The sequence below is a fragment of the Symphodus melops genome (assembly GCF_947650265.1).
Source record: "Symphodus melops genome assembly, chromosome: 8".
NCBI lineage: Eukaryota > Metazoa > Chordata > Actinopteri > Labriformes > Labridae > Symphodus > Symphodus melops.
The window spans coordinates 25,089,689-25,108,786 of record NC_136698.1 but is presented as its reverse complement, the minus strand read 5'-3'; the positions used below and the strand labels follow the sequence as shown (position 1 = coordinate 25,108,786).

The following is a 19,098-nucleotide window of genomic DNA, read 5'->3' as shown; positions in this document are numbered from 1 at the left end:
CATTTCAGATTTTTATTTTTGGCACACTTCATCGATGGCATTGCAGCTGCATTGATCCTGACAGGTGGGGAGATCACAGTGCATGCCCGTTATTTCACTTTTCAAAGGATGGTAAATGCACATGAGAGCGATCGTGAGATGCATCTCTATTTTGTCAGAAAAGGATTTCAGCAAAAGTCCTCACTGTCGTTCAGAAGATTCAAACTTTATTTAGTCCCAGATGACACATGGGGTTTTAAACATTACTTCTTACATGGTTGTCTGAGAGAATTCATGAGTAACTGACTAAACTTTGCAGCGTCACATTTAGTCAAAACAAACACACTGTGGCTTTTTTTCAGCTGATTTGTGCGATCCAGTACCATCATACCACGACAGATTGAACCCTGCAGCTCCACACGGACCGGACACTCGATTCTCTCGGTGACCAAACTGCTGTCAATACACGCCGCCATCGCGTATGCGTCGTAAGACACAAAGCCAGGTCCAAAGTACACGTCCCTCTTATTCAGCATGGCCTCTTTAGAGTACGCCGAGCATTTAGATGTGATCTTCTTCATAAAGGCTGCAGCAGGGGCGTCCTGGTTGATCAACTCTTCAAAGAACTCCTGCACAGCATCAGAAGTCAATTAAACAAGTTTAAAAAAGGAACAAACATGCAGGGTTTAAAACATACATGGAGCTTACCCAGGTTTGAGGGTTTCTGCAAGCGTATTCCCATGATGCAACATGTGTCGGACAGAGAAACTCTTCAAGAACAACATAAGCCGACTCTGGATCCATTGCAAAGTTAAACTCTGCACACAGTGTCACATTTCCTTTTCCTAAAAACACAAAATCAAGTTATACGAGCCGACTACATGGAACAACAACTGATGCTTTTTACCTTCCATGTTGCCTCCCATTATGTACAAATCTTTGAGCTTTTGGGGAAAACTTGGATCCAGTCTGACGGCCAACGCCAGGTGAGTGAGCGGGCCGAGGGCCACCAAGGACACCTGTGGAGGCCGGCACTTTGTAATCGAAAGCAGCTTCAGCTTACAGACAACACAGAGAGGTTTCTCACCTGCTTCTGGTTTTCAGTCACCAGCCTGATCATTGCATTCACTGCATGCTCTCTCTGGATTTTCTCCTCCCACTGCGGGTCTTTGTCTTTAATCACGTCTCCAAGACCATCGGTGCCAAAGTGGTCACTGACTGGGATACAGGCTCCAACCAGAGGACCACCAGAACCTTTAAACACGGGAATCTGCAGACAGAAGTTCACCTTTAGTGCAGTGAGACTTGTTCACGGATATGAAAGTAAAAGTAGTTTGGCTCCATACAAAACATATCGTCTTTTTGTAACCATTTCAACAAGTTGTTTCTTTTAATTTATGCTCACATTTGATGTATTAAAAAGCTTCCACAGTTTTCAGCACATTTATCTCTTTTATATCTGTAAATGTACATTGATTGTATAAAGAAGGCCGACTTGTCTCCACCTCCCTCTCTTGTCCAGGTGATCTGATTAAAGCTACTTGTTTGGATCAAGTCTTTGGAATGGGTTGTTTAAGAAACAGAAAGATGATCAAATCAGCTCGGATAAGCCACGTTTTTGTTTTTCTTAATCAGGATAAAACATCGAGTTTGTTTCAGGTCAAAAACAAAGATTTGGTCATCTCTTAAAATCATGTTGATCCAATGTTGACTTTCTTTGATAAAAAAGAAAAAAAGGACAGAAGTAAATTAGATTGGCTGATCATGCAAAGGGAAAAATATATTTTCTAAATATAAACCAGTCTGAACCAGATTAAACTTTCTATCAGCCGGTCATTCATATATGAAACATGAGAAACGTACCCCTTGACGCTCACAGATGGACAGCACCCTCAGGACATTCTGACACACATCTTCAACTGCTGCGTTCCCAAACACACAGGTGATTCCCACAATCTGGATGTTGGGAGCTGCCAGAGCCATCATTATGGCCTGAGCATCGTCGATGCCACAGTCCGTGTCAATGATCACCTGCTTCTTCTCCATGGCCGTCTGTAGATGTTACAACAGGTTAATACATTATTTGACTTTTCATTCAGTAACCAGAATAACTTCCCTCTTTTGCATTTAAATGAATCAGCCAATGACATAAAAAAAATAAATAAATAAAAATAAATTTAAATTGTGTATACTTTATCAATTAAATTCTGGTACTCTGTTATTATTGTAGAGACATGCTTCTAACACACAGGTCTGAATCACATCGGGACTTGGACTGGCAACCCTCTGGTTCCCAATCCAAGTCCCTGCCGCTCTCAATCAGAGACACTGTACACAAAGAAACATTCGTCTCAGAAGAGAAGAGATGCTTCGGACCAGATTCAGCTAACTCGCTCATTTCCATCTGTTGTCCATGGGCAGGGGACGGCAAGAGTAAAATACAAATCAACTCGTCATGTGTGCACACAAACACACATTTCATAAGTGAGAAGAAAGGCATGCAATACACAGATATTAAAACATTATGTGAGAGTTTCCTTGAGATGTAAACAGTTGTGGATATGGCACAATAATGCTGAAAAGACTTAAAACACTTTTTTTTTTTTTTTTAATTTGTAGGTGAAAGTGCAAAGATTTGTGCAAAGTTTGAGACTAGTTGGAAGATTATTCCATTCTTTTATGGCTGTAAAAGATTATACAGATTGTGCTAAAGTGGAGCCACGTTTGCAGTCTCTGTTTGAGGCAGACAACGAAAATCTGCTCAGAGCAAAGATTCCTAAAGCTCTTAAATGGTGAGGGAGCTGCATCATGGGCGATCCTTAAACAATAAACAAACATCAGAATAAATGATTCAATTGTCAAAGCTTAAAACTTTATATATATCAAGTATATCACAATGATGATAATATTGTGGTTTCCTGTCCAGATTTTAAGGACTTGTTCATAAAGTGTCTCTCAAGGTTTTTAAGACAGTCTTGTTTGCTTGAGACAAACATGATATCCAGTAATGAAAATAATAATAAAAATATAGCATTGAAATAAACCCATCGTCTGTGAGGGCTCTGTGAGCTCCTAATAAAAAAATAATTGCATAACCACAGTTTTGTCATACTGTTCTAAATGTATTTATTTTTCACGTCAGATTTTGTGAATCACTGTCATTAATTAGCTGAATCAAAATGTTATTATTTTGGTTTTTTATTTGTAATTTTTTTTTATTTTATTTTTTTTTGGGGGGGGGGGGGGGGGGGGGCGGGGGATGAGGGGAATTCCATCCAGTTTATTTGAAGAAGTTGAGGAATCTTTTCCACAGAGAGGGTTTCTTGGGTTTCTCTTGAAGCTCCCTCATCTTCTTTGTGAGATCGTCTATTCTCGCCTCCAGTTTGTCTAAGGAGGTTTCATGCTTGAGGGCCTGTTGTTGATCCTTTAGCTTTAGCAGGATGCTGTTCCTTTCTTCATGCATCTGCAGTTCTTCCCTCTTTCGGTCTTCTTTAGCCTGGGCCTGTGCAGCCACAAGTCTGGAGATTTCTTCCTTCCGTTGGGCCAAGGAAGTTTCCAGATCCTTATTGAGACCCTTTTCCTTTTCAATGGCTTCCTGGAGCTTCCTGGCTTTGAGAAGAGCCGAGTTTTCGGTGGCCCCACTGTGCAGTAGCTCCAGCTTCAGGAGAGAGATCCGTTGCTCATCTTTTAAGCGAGCCTCTGCAGCCTCATCTGTCTGAGCTCGGAGCCTTTGTTTTAGATGAATTGTCTCTGCGATCAAAGCTGCGTTTTCTTTTTCCAACTTGATGGTTGACTCGCCTTTGCCACTCAAGAAGTCTTGCTCAATAACTTCAACCATCTTTACTCCTTTCTGCTGAAAGAAAGTATCTGCAGCATTCATGGCCTTGGTCTTGGGAGCTTCCTGTCTTGTAGTTGGATCTGATAACAGTGCTGGAAGCTGTACTTGTTCACTCACATGTTTCTTGGGTGGAATGCCTATCAGGGTGATGGGGTGTTTTGGCCTCCTTAGGATTTTTATACCAGCAACCTGTGGTTGCTCTGGTACAACAGTTACCTGTGGTACCTCAGGTGACACATCAGTTAGTGCTTGCACAGATTTAACAGCCACCTTTGGTTCTTCGGGTGTCAAAGTTACCTGTTGCACTTCAGGTCTTAGATCTTCCTGTGCTTTCTTAGATGTACTGTTGGCTACATCTTGTTTCACAGCATTTACAAGCTTGTCAGTCTGCACCATTTTCCAGTCTGTTGCAGACTGAGTGTTGTCATAGCGGGCAGTGCCTCTTGTTTGCCAGCAACTGCCAATCTGGATGACGTCCCTCAGCTTGTTCCTGCCTTTTTTACCTCCCGACTCCGCAGATACCCGGGGCTGTTTCACTGCAGCATCTACCTGTCGTTCACTTGTGGCCACAGGTCCTTGTTCCTCTTTAGCAGCCAATGCACCTGTTTTTTGGGGCTTTTTTACAGGTGGCAAATCCAGGATTGTTTTTTTCATGGGAACTTTCTTCGGCATCTCTCTTTGGAGCTGAGGATACTCACTTTCGTCGAGCTCTAGGTAATTAGCTGCCAGGTTTCTGCTTTGGAGCTGACTTTCACTAGCTGTCAGCCCTGGTTTAACTGGCTGAAGCGGTTCGATCTCCTCTGCTGCAGAGGCTGCCTGCAGTTCTCTTGCTTCAAATGCCATGGCTCGTTCCTCTTCTTCTGGCTCCTCAAGAATTGTATACAACTCTCTCTTTGGAAAATCGATTGTGCTGACCTCTGGACTATTCACGGTCATGTTTTCATCATGAAGGTCTGTCATAGTCTCGGGCTTCACTGACTGCTCAGGATCTGCAATCTGGTCCACTTCACAGTCGAGTGCATGACACTCGTACTGCTCGATCAGGGCCGGAGCCTCTGATAACTTTGAATTCCAGAAAACAAAGGTGTCGATGTGGCTCGTTGAGGACATGTTTGCACCTTTGTGTGTTTGATTTTCACGGCTGGTCTGAATCTCAAAACTCTGCTGAAGCTGATACTTAAATATATATCAGATACTGATATGCGTCTATCAATTGACTGTCTGCATGAGTTGTGATTTTTACTCAGTGATAAATGTGAGTTACTGAAAGGTTAAGAATTGTTTTGTGACGGATCAAAGCATCAAAGAAGATCAAAGCATCAAAGGACTAATTCAAATTTTACCTCATTAAAAGCCCCGCCCATTCTGGGCATATGCGACGTAACACAGCGTCATCAACGTCAAAGTGTGTGTTAGCCAACCAATCACAAAACTGGATTCTTTCTTTTTCATTTGCATGATTTTGTTAAATAGCAATACTGTGTGATAGGTGAATCCACTTTATATTCAGTGGAATTTTTAAATGAAAACTGTATCACCGTTAGGTAATAGAGGTTACAAGCGCCAGCCATTTATCAAAAGACCTGCTGCTATAAATAAACTTTACTTTCTTATTTACTGAACGTACAGCTTCATTTGTTCCACAGTTAAAATACAAAAATACATATTTTAATAATCATAAAGTAAGTTTCTCTGTCACCTTGTTTTTTACTTCATGGTAGCTCAACTGAACTTGCGCTGAGGATTTATCTCACATATTTTGGTTAAACAGTTACCATGGCAACAGTGTGTGCGCTCTTTCCACGCCGTTGTAAGACTGTCGTGTAATCATATTGTTTGGTATTATGTGAATATTAGTGAGCACACTTACCTTTCCGTCTGTGAAAGTAGACTTTGAAGGGTGACAGTTGGAGGATCATCCGATGGTTTTACCAGCATGGGCCGCGAGCTCCAAGAAGATGATATGATTTGATAAGGCGAAGTTAAAACAAATCTAAAAAAAAAAAAAGGATATTAAGAGGAAACATTTAGCCGGTGTTTGATCTTGACTTTTTTTTTTACGTGGATTTTGAATTTCTTCTCCAGATTTAATTATTTTTGTCCACCCCTGTGCTATATAAGTTGAAGTCTAATGCTAATGTTAATGCTAATGCTAACTGCACAGGTTGAACCTGTAATTATGTTGACTCTTAGTCACATAGGGGCTGCTAAATCTTGTTTGGGGGATTATTGTATACAGAGGGGAGGGGGGACAGCGGGTGTGTATTGTAACTAATGTCTTGTGTCCTGCCTGTTTGTATACTGCTACTGGATGCCTTGAATTTCCCTCGTGATCAATAAAGTATCTCATTAGCATTCACGATTAGCCTCTATTTGTCAGCAAATTTAAATAAAGGACTTCAGCAGAATATTGGGTTTTTGTTTTACCTGCAATTCCACTGTTGGCCACTCGGGGGCAGCAGACACAAGTAGGTATGGACGTGTTACTATTTAGGTGAATAGGATGAATGTGTTAATGATTGCAGTCTGCGGTTAACACAGCTACTGATTGATAAAAGTCCAAACCTTTATACCTGTAGACACTTGTGTTGAAGAAAACGTTAAAAACACTGGTGCAATGAGTTTATATGAATATAAAGTGAACTGAAATTAACTTATCAAAAGACTATACAAATACACTTACCAATTGCATTTTAGAAAATAATCTTTGCTCAGGAAGGAATGACAAATCCTGTTAAAATGTATGTAAAAATCGTGTATGTTTCTATGGTTCACCCGAATGCATTTCAGATTTTTATTTTTGGCACACTTCATCGATGGCATTGCAGCTGCATTGATCCTGACAGGTGGGGAGATCACAGTGCATGCCCGTTATTTCACTTTTCAAAGGATGGTAAATGCACATGAGAGCGATCGTGAGATGCATCTCTATTTTGTCAGAAAAGGATTTCAGCAAAAGTCCTCACTGTCGTTCAGAAGATTCAAACTTTATTTAGTCCCAGATGACACATGGGGTTTTAAACATTACTTCTTACATGGTTGTCTGAGAGAATTCATGAGTAACTGACTAAACTTTGCAGCGTCACATTTAGTCAAAACAAACACACTGTGGCTTTTTTTCAGCTGATTTGTGCGATCCAGTACCATCATACCACGACAGATTGAACCCTGCAGCTCCACACGGACCGGACACTCGATTCTCTCGGTGACCAAACTGCTGTCAATACACGCCGCCATCGCGTATGCGTCGTAAGACACAAAGCCAGGTCCAAAGTACACGTCCCTCTTATTCAGCATGGCCTCTTTAGAGTACGCCGAGCATTTAGATGTGATCTTCTTCATAAAGGCTGCAGCAGGGGCGTCCTGGTTGATCAACTCTTCAAAGAACTCCTGCACAGCATCAGAAGTCAATTAAACAAGTTTAAAAAAGGAACAAACATGCAGGGTTTAAAACATACATGGAGCTTACCCAGGTTTGTGGGTTTCTGCAAGCGTATTCCCATGATGCAACATGTGTCGGACAGAGAAACTCTTCAAGAACAACATAAGCCGACTCTGGATCCATTGCAAAGTTAAACTCGGCACACAGTGTCACATTTCCTTTTCCTAAAAACACAAAATCAAGTTATACGAGCCGACTGCATGGAACAACAACTGATGCTTTTTACCTTCCATGTTGCCTCCCATTATGTACAAATCTTTGAGCTTTTGGGGAAAACTTGGATCCAGTCTGACGGCCAACGCCAGGTGAGTGAGCGGGCCGAGGGCCACCAAGGACACCTGTGGAGGCCGGCACTTTGTAATCGAAAGCAGCTTCAGCTTACAGACAACACAGAGAGGTTTCTCACCTGCTTCTGGTTTTCAGTCACCAGCCTGATCATTGCATTCACTGCATGCTCTCTCTGGATTTTCTCCTCCCACTGCGGGTCTTTGTCTTTAATCACGTCTCCAAGACCATCGGTGCCAAAGTGGTCACTGACTGGGATACAGGCTCCAACCAGAGGACCACCACAACCTTTAAACACGGGAATCTGCAGACAGAAGTTCACCTTTAGTGCAGTGAGACTTGTTCACGGATATGAAAGTAAAAGTAGTTTGGCTCCATACAAAACATATCGTCTTTTTGTAACCATTTCAACAAGTTGTTTCTTTTAATTTTTGCTCACATTTGATGTATTAAAAAGCTTCCACAGTTTTCAGCACATTTATCTCTTTTATATCTGTAAATGTACATTGATTGTATAAAGAAGGCCGACTTGTCTCCACCTCCCTCTCTTGTCCAGGTGATCTGATTAAAGCTACTTGTTTGGATCAAGTCTTTGGAATGGGTTGTTTAAGAAACAGAAAGATGATCAAATCAGCTCAGATAAGCCACGTTTTTGTTTTTCTTAATCAGGATAAAACATCCAGTTTGTTTCAGGTCAAAAACAAAGATTTGGTCATCTCTTAAAATCATGTTGATCCAATGTTGACTTTCTTTGATAAAAAAGAAAAAAAGGACAGAAGTAAATTAGATTGGCTGATCATGCAAAGGGAAAAATATGTTTTCTAAATATAAACCAGTCTGAACCAGATTAAACTTTCTATCAGCCGGTCATTCATATATGAAACATGAGAAACGTACCCCTTGACGCTCACAGATGGACAGCACCCTCAGGACATTCTGACACACATCTTCAACTGCTGCGTTCCCAAACACACAGGTGATTCCCACAATCTGGATGTTGGGAGCTGCCAGAGCCATCATTATGGCCTGAGCATCGTCTATGCCACGGTCCGTGTCAATGATCACCTGCTTCTTCTCCATGGCCGTCTGTAGATGTTACAACAGGTTAATACGTTATTTGACTTTTCATTCAGTAACCAGAATAACTTCCCTCCTTTGCATTTAAATGAATGAGAGTTATCAGAGTCTAATTGAATTGTGCTGGCCAATGACATAAAAAAAAAAAAAAAAAAAAAAAAAATTTAAATTGTGTATACTTTATCAATTAAATTATGGTACTCTGTTATTATTGTAGAGACATGCTTCTAACACACAGGTCTGAATCACATCGGGACTTGGACTGCCAACCCTCTGGTTCCCAATCCAAGTCCCTGCCGCTCTCAATCAGAGACACTGTACACAAAGAAACATTCGTCTCAGAAGAGAAGAGATGCTTCGGACCAGATTCAGCTAACTCGCTCATTTCCATCTGTTGTCCATGGGCAGGGGACGGCAAGAGTAAAATACAAATCAACTCGTCATGTGTGCACACAAACACACATTTCATAAGTGAGAAGAAAGGCATAGATCAATACACAGATATTAAAACATTATGTTAGAGCTTCCCTGAGATGTAAACAGTTGTGGAGATGGCACATTAATGCTGAAAAGACTTAAAACACTTTTTTTTTTAAAACTTTGTAGGTGAAAAGTTTGAGACTAGTTGGAAGATGATTCCATTCTTTTATGGCTGTAAAAGATTATACAGATTGTGCTAAAGTGGAGCCACGTTTGCAGTCTCTGTTTGAGGCAGACAACGAAAATCTGCTCAGAGCAAAGATTCCTAAAACTCTTAAATGGTGAGTGAGCTGCATCATGGGCGATCCTTAAACACTAAACAAACATCAGAATATATGATTCAATTGTCAAAGCTTAAAACTTTATATATATCAAGTATATCACAATGATGATAATATTGTGGTTTCCTGTCCAGATTTTTAAGGACTTGTTCATAAAGTGTCTCTCAAGGGTTTTAAGACAGTCTTGTTTGCTTGAGACCAACATGATATCCAGTAATGAAAATAAAAAAAAATATATAGTATTCAAATAAACCCATCGTCTGTGAGGGCTCTGTGAGCTCCTAATAAAAAAATAATTGCATAACCACAGTTTTGTCATAGTGTTTTAAATTTATCTATTTTTCACGTCAGATTTTGTGAATCACTGTTATTAATTAGCTGAATCAAAATGTTATTATTTTGGTTTTTTTATTTGTAATTTTTTTTTTTTTTTTTTGGGGGGGGGGGGGGGGATGAAGGGACTTCCATCCAGTTTATTTGAAGAAGTTGAGGAATCTTTTCCACAGAGAGGGTTTCTTGGGTTTCTCTTGAAGCTCCCTCATCTTCTTTGTGAGATCGTCTATTCTCGCCTCCAGTTTGTCTAAGGAGGTTTCATGCTTGAGGGCCTGTTGTTGATCCTTTAGCTTTAGCAGGATGCTGTTCCTTTCTTCGTGCATCTGCAGTTCTTCCCTCTTTCGGTCTTCTTTAGCCTGGGCCTGTGCAGCCACAAGTCTGGAGATTTCTTCCTTCCGTTGGGCCAAGGAAGTTTCCAGATCCTTATTGAGACCCTTTTCCTTTTCAATGGCTTCCTGGAGCTTCCTGGCTTTGAGAAGAGCCGAGTTTTCGGTGGCCCCACTGTGCAGTAGCTCCAGCTTCAGGAGAGAGATCCGTTGCTCATCTTTTAAGCGAGCCTCTGCAGCCTCATCTGTCTGAGCTCGGAGCCTTTGTTTTAGATGAATTGTCTCTGCGATCAAAGCTGCATTTTCTTTTTCCAACTTGATGGTTGACTCGCCTTTGCCACTCAAGAAGTCTTGCTCAATAACTTCAACCATCTTTACTCCTTTCTGCTGAAAGAAAGTATCTGCAGCATTCATGGCCTTGGTCTTGGGAGCTTCCTGTCTTGTAGTTGGATCTGATAACAGTGCTGGAAGCTGTACTTGTTCACTCACATGTTTCTTGGGTGGAATGCCTATCAGGGTGATGGGGTGTTTTGGCCTCCTTAGGATTTTTATACCAGCAACCTGTGGTTGCTCTGGTACAACAGTTACCTGTGGTACCTCAGGTGACACATCAGTTAGTGCTTGCACAGATTTAACAGCCACCTTTGGTTCTTCGGGTGTCAAGGTTACCTGTTGCACTTCAGGTCTTAGATCTTCCTGTGCTCTCTTAGATGTACTGTTGGTTACATCTTGTTTCACAGCATTTACAAGCTTGTCAGTCTGCACCATTTTCCAGTCTGTTGCAGACTGAGTGTTGTCATAGCGGGCAGTGCCTCTTGTTTGCCAGCAACTGCCAATCTGGATGACGTCCCTCAGCTTGTTCCTGCCTTTTTTACCTCCCGACTCTGCAGATACCCGGGGCTGTTTCACTGCAGCATCTACCTGTCGTTCACTTGTGGCCACAGGTCCTTGTTCCTCTTCAGCAGCCAATGCACCTGTTTTTTGGGGCTTTTTTACAGGTGGCAAATCCAGGATTGTTTTTTTCATGGGAACTTTCTTCGGCATCTCTCTTTGGAGCTGAGGATACTCACTTTCATCGAGCTCTAGGTAATTAGCTGCCAGGTTTCTGCTTTGGAGCTGACTTTCACTAGCTGTCAGCCCTGGTTTAACTGGCTGAAGCGGTTCGATCTCCTCTGCTGCAGAGGCTGCCTGCAGTTCTCTTGCTTCAAATGCCATGGCTCGTTCCTCTTCTTCTGGCTCCTCAAGAATTGTATACAACTCTCTCTTTGGAAAATCGATTGTGCTGACCTCTGGACTATTCACGGTCATGTTTTCATCATGAAGGTCTGTCATAGTCTCGGGCTTCACTGACTGCTCAGGTTCTGCAGTCTGGTCCACTTCACAGTCGAGTGCATGACACTCGTACTGCTGGATCAGGGCCGGAGCCTCTGATAACTTTGAATTCCAGAAAACAAAGGTGTCGATGTGGCTCGTTGAGGACATGTTTGCACCTTTGTGTGTTTGATTTTCACTGCTGGTCTGAATCTCGAAACTCTGCTGAAGCTGATACTTAAATATATATCAGATACTGATATGCGTCTATCAATTGACTGTCTGCATGAGTTGTGATTTTTACCCAGTGATAAATGTGAGTTACTGAAAGGTTAAGAATTGTTTTGTGACGGATCAAAGCATCAAAGAAGATCAAAGCATCAAAGGACTAATTCAAATTTTACCTCATTAAAAGCCCCGCCCATTCTGGGCATATGCGACGTAACACAGCGTCATCAACGTCAAAGTGTGTGTTAGCCAACCAATCACAAAACTGGATTCTTTCTTTTTCATTTGCATGATTTTGTTAAATAGCAATACTGTGTGATAGGTGAATCCACTTTATATTCAGTGGATTTTTAAAATGAAAACTGTATCACAGTTAGGTAATAGAGGTTACAAGCGCCAGCCATTTATCAAAAGACCTGCTGCTATAAATAAACTTTACTTTCTTATTTACTGAACGTACAGCTTCATTTGTTCCACAGTTAAAATACAAAAATACATATTTTAATAATCATAAAGTAAGTTTCTCTGTCACCTTGGTTTTTTTACTTCATGGTAGCTCAACTGAACTTGCGCTGAGGATTTATCTCACATATTTTGGTTAAACAGTTACCATGGCAACAGTGTGCGCGCTCTTTCCACGCCGTTGTAAGACTGTCGTGTAATCATATTGTTTGGTATTATGTGAATATTAGTGAGCACACTTACCTTTCCGTCTGTGAAAGTAGACTTTGAAGGGTGACAGTTGGAGGATCATCCGATGGTTTTACCAGCATGGGCCGCGAGCTCCAAGAAGATGATATGATTTGATAAGGCGAAGTTAAAACAAATCTAAAAAAAAAAGGATATTAAGAGGAAACATTTAGCCGGTGTCTGATCTTGACTTTTTTTTTTACGAGGATTTTGAATTTCTTCTTAACTATTTTTGTCCACCCCTGTGCTATATAAGTTGAAGTCTAATGCTAATGCTAACTGCACAGGTTTAACCTGTAATTATGTTTACTCTTAGTCACATAGGGGCTGCTAAATCTTGTTTGGGGGATTATTGTATACAGAGGGGAGGGGGGACAGCGGGTGTGTATTGTAACTAATGTCTTGTGTCCTGCCTGTCTGTATACTGCTGCTGGATGCCTTGAATTTCCCTCGGGATCTATAAAGTATCTTATTAGCATTCACGATTAGCCTCTATTTGTCAGCAAATTTAAATAAAGGACTTCAGCAGAATATTGGGTTTTTGTTTTACCTGCAATTCCACTGTTGGCCACTCGGGGGCAGCAGACACAAGTAGGTATGGACGTGTTACTATTTAGGTGAGTCGGGTGAATGTGTTAATGATTGAAGTCTGCGGTTAACACAGTAACTGATTGATAAAAGTCCAAACCTTTATACCTGTAGACACTTGTGTTGCTTGTGTCTTATCAAAAGGCTATACAAATAAACTTACCAATTGCATTTTAGAAAATAATCTTTGCTCAGGAAGGAATGACAAATCCTGTTAAAATGTATGTAAAAATCGTGTATGTTTCTATGGTTCACCTGAATGCATTTCAGATTTTTATTTTTGGCACACTTCATCGATGGCATTGCAGCTGCATTGATCCTGACAGGTGGGGAGATCACAGTGCATGCCCGTTATTTCACTTTTCAAAGGATGGTAAATGCACATGAGAGCGATCGTGAGATGCATCTCTATTTTGTCAGAAAAGGATTTCAGCAAAAGTCCTCACTGTCGTTCAGAAGATTCAAACTTTATTTAGTCCCAGATGACACATGGGGTTTTAAACATTACTTCTTACATGGTTGTCTGAGAGAATTCATGAGTAACTGACTAAACTTTGCAGCGTCACATTTAGTCAAAACAAACACACTGTGGCTTTTTTTCAGCTGATTTGTGCGATCCAGTACCATCATACCACGACAGATTGAACCCTGCAGCTCCACACGGACCGGACACTCGATTCTCTCGGTGACCAAACTGCTGTCAATACACGCCGCCATCGCGTATGCGTCGTAAGACACAAAGCCAGGTCCAAAGTACACGTCCCTCTTATTCAGCATGGCCTCTTTAGAGTACGCCGAGCATTTAGATGTGATCTTCTTCATAAAGGCTGCAGCAGGGGCGTCCTGGTTGATCAACTCTTCAAAGAACTCCTGCACAGCATCAGAAGTCAATTAAACAAGTTTAAAAAAAGGAACAAACATGCAGGGTTTAAAACATACATGGAGCTTACCCAGGTTTGTGGGTTTCTGCAAGCGTATTCCCATGATGCAACATGTGTCGGACAGAGAAACTCTTCAAGAACAACATAAGCCGACTCTGGATCCATTGCAAAGTTAAACTCTGCACACAGTGTCACATTTCCTTTTCCTGAAAACACAAAATCAAGTTATACGAGCCGACTACATGGAACAACAACTGATGCTTTTTACCTTCCATGTTGCCTCCCATTATGTACAAATCTTTGAGCTTTTGGGGAAAACTTGGATCCAGTCTGACGGCCAACGCCAGGTGAGTGAGCGGGCCGAGGGCCACCAAGGACACCTGTGGAGGCCGGCACTTTGTAATCGAAAGCAGCTTCAGCTTACAGACAACACAGAGAGGTTTCTCACCTGCTTCTGGTTTTCAGTCACCAGCCTGATCATTGCATTCACTGCATGCTCTCTCTGGATTTTCTCCTCCCACTGCGGGTCTTTGTCTTTAATCACGTCTCCAAGACCATCGGTGCCAAAGTGGTCACTGACTGGGATACAGGCTCCAACCAGAGGACCACCACAACCTTTAAACACGGGAATCTGCAGACAGAAGTTCACCTTTAGTGCAGTGAGACTTGTTCACGGATATGAAAGTAAAAGTAGTTTGGCTCCATACAAAACATATCGTCTTTTTGTCACCATTTCAACAAGTTGTTTCTTTTAATTTATGCTCACATTTGATGTATTAAAAAGCTTCCACAGTTTTCAGCACATTTATCTCTTTTATATCTGTAAATGTACATTGATTGTATAAAGAAGGCCGACTTGTCTCCACCTCCCTCTCTTGTCCAGGTGATCTGATTAAAGCTACTTGTTTGGATCAAGTCTTTAGAATGGGTTGTTTAAGAAACAGAAAGATGATCAAATCAGCTCGGATAAGCCACGTTTTTGTTTTTCTTAATCAGGATAAAACATCCAGTTTGTTTCAGGTCAAAAACAAAGATTTGGTCATCTCTTAAAATCATGTTGATCCAATGTTGTCTTTCTTTGATAAAAAAAAAAGGACAGAATTAAATTAGATTGGCTGATCATGCAAAGGGAAAAATATGTTTTCTAAATATAAACCAGTCTGAACCAGATTAAACTTTCTATCAGCCGGTCATTCATATATGAAACATGAGAAACGTACCCCTTGACGCTCACAGATGGACAGCACCCTCAGGACATTCTGACACACATCTTCAACTGCTGCGTTCCCAAACACACAGGTGATTCCCACAATCTGGATGTTGGGAGCTGCCAGAGCCATCATTATGGCCTGAGCATCGTCGATGCCACAGTCCGTGTCAATGATCACCTGCTTCTTCTCCATGGCCGTCTGTAGATGTTACAACAGGTCAATACGTTATTTGACTTTTCATTCAGTAACCAGAATAATTTCCCTCTTTTGCATTTAAATGAATGAGAGTAAAGAATAAATACATATAATAAATACCTTCCTGAAAAGTTTTAGCAGCATGACATCAAACGAAAAAATAATAAAGCAGATGGATTTATTGTTCCATGATTTATGAAAAACAATAATTTATGAAAAACAATAAATAAAACCATTCAATTAAAGTTGAGTTTATTTTCAGTTTTTTTAAATAGTGTATACGTTATGAATTAAATTCTGGTACTCTGTTATTATTGTAGAGACATGCTTCTCACACACAGGTCTGAATCACATCGGGACTTGGACTGCCAACCCTCTGGTTCCCAATCCAAGTCCCTACGGACTGAGCTACTGCCGCTCTCAATCAGAGACACTGTACACAAAGAAACATTCGTCTCAGAAGAGAAGAGATGCTTCGGACCAGATTCAGCTAACTCGCTCATTTCCATCTGTTGTCCATGGGCAGGGGACGGCAAGAGTAAAATACAAATCAACTCGTCACGTGTGCACACAAACACACACATTTCATAAGTGAGAAGAAAGGCATGCAATACACAGATATTAAAACATTATGTGAGAGCTTCCCTGAGATGTAAACAGTTGTGGAGATGACACATTAATGCTGAAAAGACTTAAAACACTTCTTTTTTTTAAACTTTGTAGGTGAAAAGTTTGAGACTAGTTGGAAGATGATTCCATTCTTTTATGGCTGTAAAAGATTATACAGATTGTGCTAAAGTGGAGCCACGTTTGCAGTCTCCGTTTGAGGCAGACCTCGAAGATCTGCTCAGAGCAAAGATTGATAGAACTCTTAAATGGTGAGGGAGCTGCATCATGAGCTATCCTTAAACACTAAACAAACATCAGAATAAATAATTCAATTGTCAAAGCTTAAAACTTTATATATATCAAGTATATCACAATGATGATAATATTGTGGTTTCCTGTCCAGATTTTTAAGGACTTGTTCATAAAGTGTCCCTCAAGGGTTTTAAGACAGTCTTGTTTGAGACCAACATGATATCCAGTAATGAAAATAATAAAAAAAAATATAGCATTCAATTAAATTTTAGACCCATCGTCTGTGAGGGCTCTGTGAGCTCCTAATAAAAAAATAAAAAATTGCATAACCACAGTTTTGTCATAGTGTTTTAAATTTATCTATTTTTCATGTCAGATTTTGTGAATCACTGTCATTAATTAGCTGAATCAAAATGTTATTATTTTGGTTTTTTATTTGTAATTTTTTTTTTTTTTTGGGGGGGGGGGGGGGGGGGATGAGGGGACTTCCATCCAGTTTATTTGAAGAAGTTGAGGAATCTTTTCCACAGAGAGGGTTTCTTGGGTTTCTCTTGAAGCTCCCTCATCTTCTTTGTGAGATCGTCTATTCTCGCCTCCAGTTTGTCTGAGGAGGTTTCATGCTTGAGGGCCTGTTGTTGATCCTTTAGCTTTAGCAGGATGCTGTTCCTTTCTTCGTGCATCTGCAGTTCTTCCCTCTTTCGGTCTTCTTTAGCCTGGACCTGTGCAGCCACAAGTCTGGAGATTTCTTCCTTCCGTTGGGCCAAGGAAGTTTCCAGATCCTTATTGAGACCCTTTTCCTTTTCAATGGCTTCCTGGAGCTTCCTGGCTTTGAGAAGAGCCGAGTTTTCGGTGGCCCCACTGTGCAGTAGCTCCAGCTTCAGGAGAGAGATCCGATGCTCATCTTTTAAGCGAGCCTCTGCAACCTCATCTGTCTGAGCTCGGTGCTTTTGTTTTAGATGAATTGTCTCTGCGATCAAAGCTGCGTTTTCTTTTTCCAACTTGATGGTTGACTCGCCTTTGCCACTCAAGAAGTCTTGCTCAATAACTTCAACCATCTTTACTCCTTTCTGCTGAAAGAAAGTATCTGCAGCATTCATGGCCTTGGTCTTGGGAGCTTCCTGTCTTGTAGTTGGATCTGATAACAGTGCTGGAAGCTGTACTTGTTCACTCACATGTTTCTTGGGTGGAATGCCTATCAGGGTGATGGGGTGTTTCGGCCTCCTTAGGATTTTTATACCAGCAACCTGTGGTTGCTCTGGTACAACAGTTAGCTGTGGTACCTCAGGTGACACATCAGTTAGTGCTTGCACAGATTTAACAGCCACCTTTGGTTCTTCGGGTGTCAAAGTTACCTGTTGCACTTCAGGTCTTAGATCTTCCTGTGCTTTCTTAGATGAACTGTTGGCTACATCTTGTTTCACAGCATTTACAAGCTTGTCAGTCTGCACCATTTTCCAGTCTGTTGCAGACTGAGTGTTGTCATAGCGGGCAGTGCCTCTTGTTTGCCAGCAACTGCCAATCTGGATGACGTCCCTCAGCTTGTTCCTGCCTTTTTTACTCCCCGACTCCGCAGATACCCGGGGCTGTTTCACTGCAGCATCTACCTGTCGTTCACTTGTGGCCACAGGTCCTTGTTCCTCTTTAGCAGCCAATGCACCTGTTTTTTGGGGCTTTTTTACAGGTGGCAAATCCAGGATTGTTTTTTTCATGGGAACTTTCTTCGGCATGTCTCTTTGGAGCTGAGGATACTCACTTTCATCAAGCTCTAGGTAGTTAGCTGCCAGGTTCCTGCTTTGGAGCTGACTTTCACTAGCTGTCAGCCCTGGTTTAACTGGCTGAAGCGGTTCGATCTCCTCTGCTGCAGAGGCTGCCTGCAGTTCTCTTGCTTCAAATGCCATGGCTCGTTCCTCTTCTTCTGGCTCCTCAAGAATTGTATACAACTCTCTCTTTGGAAAATCGATTGTGCTGACCTCTGGACTATTCACGGTCATGTTTTCATCATGAAGGTCTGTCATAGTCTCGGGCTTCACTGACTGCTCAGGTTCAGCAGTCTGGTCCACTTCACAGTCGAGTGCATGACACTCGTACTGCTCGATCAGGGCCGGAGCCTCTGATAACTTTGAATTCCAGAAAACAAAGGTGTCGATGTGGCTCGTTGAGGACATGTTTGCAACTTTGTGTGTTTGATTTTCACTGCTGGTCTGAATCTCGAAACTCTGCTGAAGCTGATACTTAAATATATATCAGATACTGATATGCGTCTATCAATTGACTCTCTGCATGAGTTGTGATTTTTACTCAGTGATAAATGTGAGTTACTGAAAGGTTAAGAATTGTTTTGTGACGGATCAAAGCATCAAAGAAGATCAAAGCATCAAAGGACTAATTCACATTTTACCTCATTAAAAGCCCCGCCCATTCTGGGCATATGCGACGTAACACAGCGTCATCAACGTCAAAGTGTGTGTTAGCCAACCAATCACAAAACTGGATTCTTTCTTTTTCATTTGCATGATTTTGTTAAATAGCAATACTGTGTGATAGGTGAATCCACTTTATATTCAGTGGATTTTTTAAATGAAAACTGTATCACAGTTAGGTAATAGAGGTTACAAGCGCCAGCCATTTATCAAAAGACCTGGTGCTATAAATAAACTTTACTTTCTTATTTACTGAACGTACAGCTTCATTTGTTCCACAGTTAAAATACAAAAATACATATTTTAATAATCATAAAGTAAGTTTCTCTGTCACCTTGTTTTTTTTACTTCATGGTAGCTCAACTGAACTTGCGCTGAGGATTTATCTAACATATTTTGGTTAAACAGTTACCATGGCAACAGTGTGTGCGCTCTCTCCACGCCGTTGTAAGACTGTCGTGTAATTATATTGTTTGGTATTATGTGAATATTAGTGAGCACACTTACCTTTCCGTCTGTGAAAGTAGACTTTGAAGGGTGACAGTTGGAGGATCATCCGATGGTTTTACCAGCGTGGGCCGCGAGCTCCAAGAAGATGATATGATTTGATAAGGCGAAGGTAAAACAAATCTGAAAAAAAAAAAAAAAAAAAGGATATTAAGAGGAAACATT

At 41.2% G+C, this 19,098-nt stretch overlaps 3 protein-coding genes across 3 annotated transcripts; all 3 read right to left on the bottom strand.

The window, feature by feature from the left end:
• Window positions 1-184: 184 nt before the first annotated feature.
• LOC306828247 (inosine-uridine preferring nucleoside hydrolase-like) lies at window positions 185-5,938 on the bottom strand. The gene is made up of 6 exons (XM_079350571.1): window positions 5,688-5,938; window positions 1,843-2,031; window positions 1,067-1,249; window positions 887-998; window positions 688-824; window positions 185-608 (listed from the first exon to the last, which is right to left on the bottom strand). The coding sequence occupies exons 2-6, from the start codon at window positions 2,023-2,025 to the stop codon at window positions 243-245; spliced, it is 981 nt and encodes a 326-aa protein (XP_079206697.1). The 5' UTR covers window positions 2,026-2,031; window positions 5,688-5,938; the 3' UTR covers window positions 185-242.
• Window positions 5,939-6,783: 845 nt separating this feature from the next.
• Window positions 6,784-12,928, bottom strand: LOC306828238 (inosine-uridine preferring nucleoside hydrolase-like). Its single transcript, XM_079350558.1, has 7 exons — window positions 12,821-12,928; window positions 12,286-12,408; window positions 8,442-8,630; window positions 7,666-7,848; window positions 7,486-7,597; window positions 7,287-7,423; window positions 6,784-7,207 (listed from the first exon to the last, which is right to left on the bottom strand). The coding sequence occupies exons 3-7, from the start codon at window positions 8,622-8,624 to the stop codon at window positions 6,842-6,844; spliced, it is 981 nt and encodes a 326-aa protein (XP_079206684.1). The 5' UTR covers window positions 8,625-8,630; window positions 12,286-12,408; window positions 12,821-12,928; the 3' UTR covers window positions 6,784-6,841.
• Window positions 12,929-13,304: 376 nt separating this feature from the next.
• LOC306828240 (inosine-uridine preferring nucleoside hydrolase-like) lies at window positions 13,305-19,017 on the bottom strand. Its single transcript, XM_079350562.1, has 6 exons — window positions 18,934-19,017; window positions 14,960-15,148; window positions 14,188-14,370; window positions 14,008-14,119; window positions 13,809-13,945; window positions 13,305-13,728 (listed from the first exon to the last, which is right to left on the bottom strand). Exons 2-6 carry the CDS (start codon window positions 15,140-15,142, stop codon window positions 13,363-13,365), a joined length of 981 nt encoding a protein of 326 aa, XP_079206688.1. The 5' UTR covers window positions 15,143-15,148; window positions 18,934-19,017; the 3' UTR covers window positions 13,305-13,362.
• Window positions 19,018-19,098: the final 81 nt, after the last annotated feature.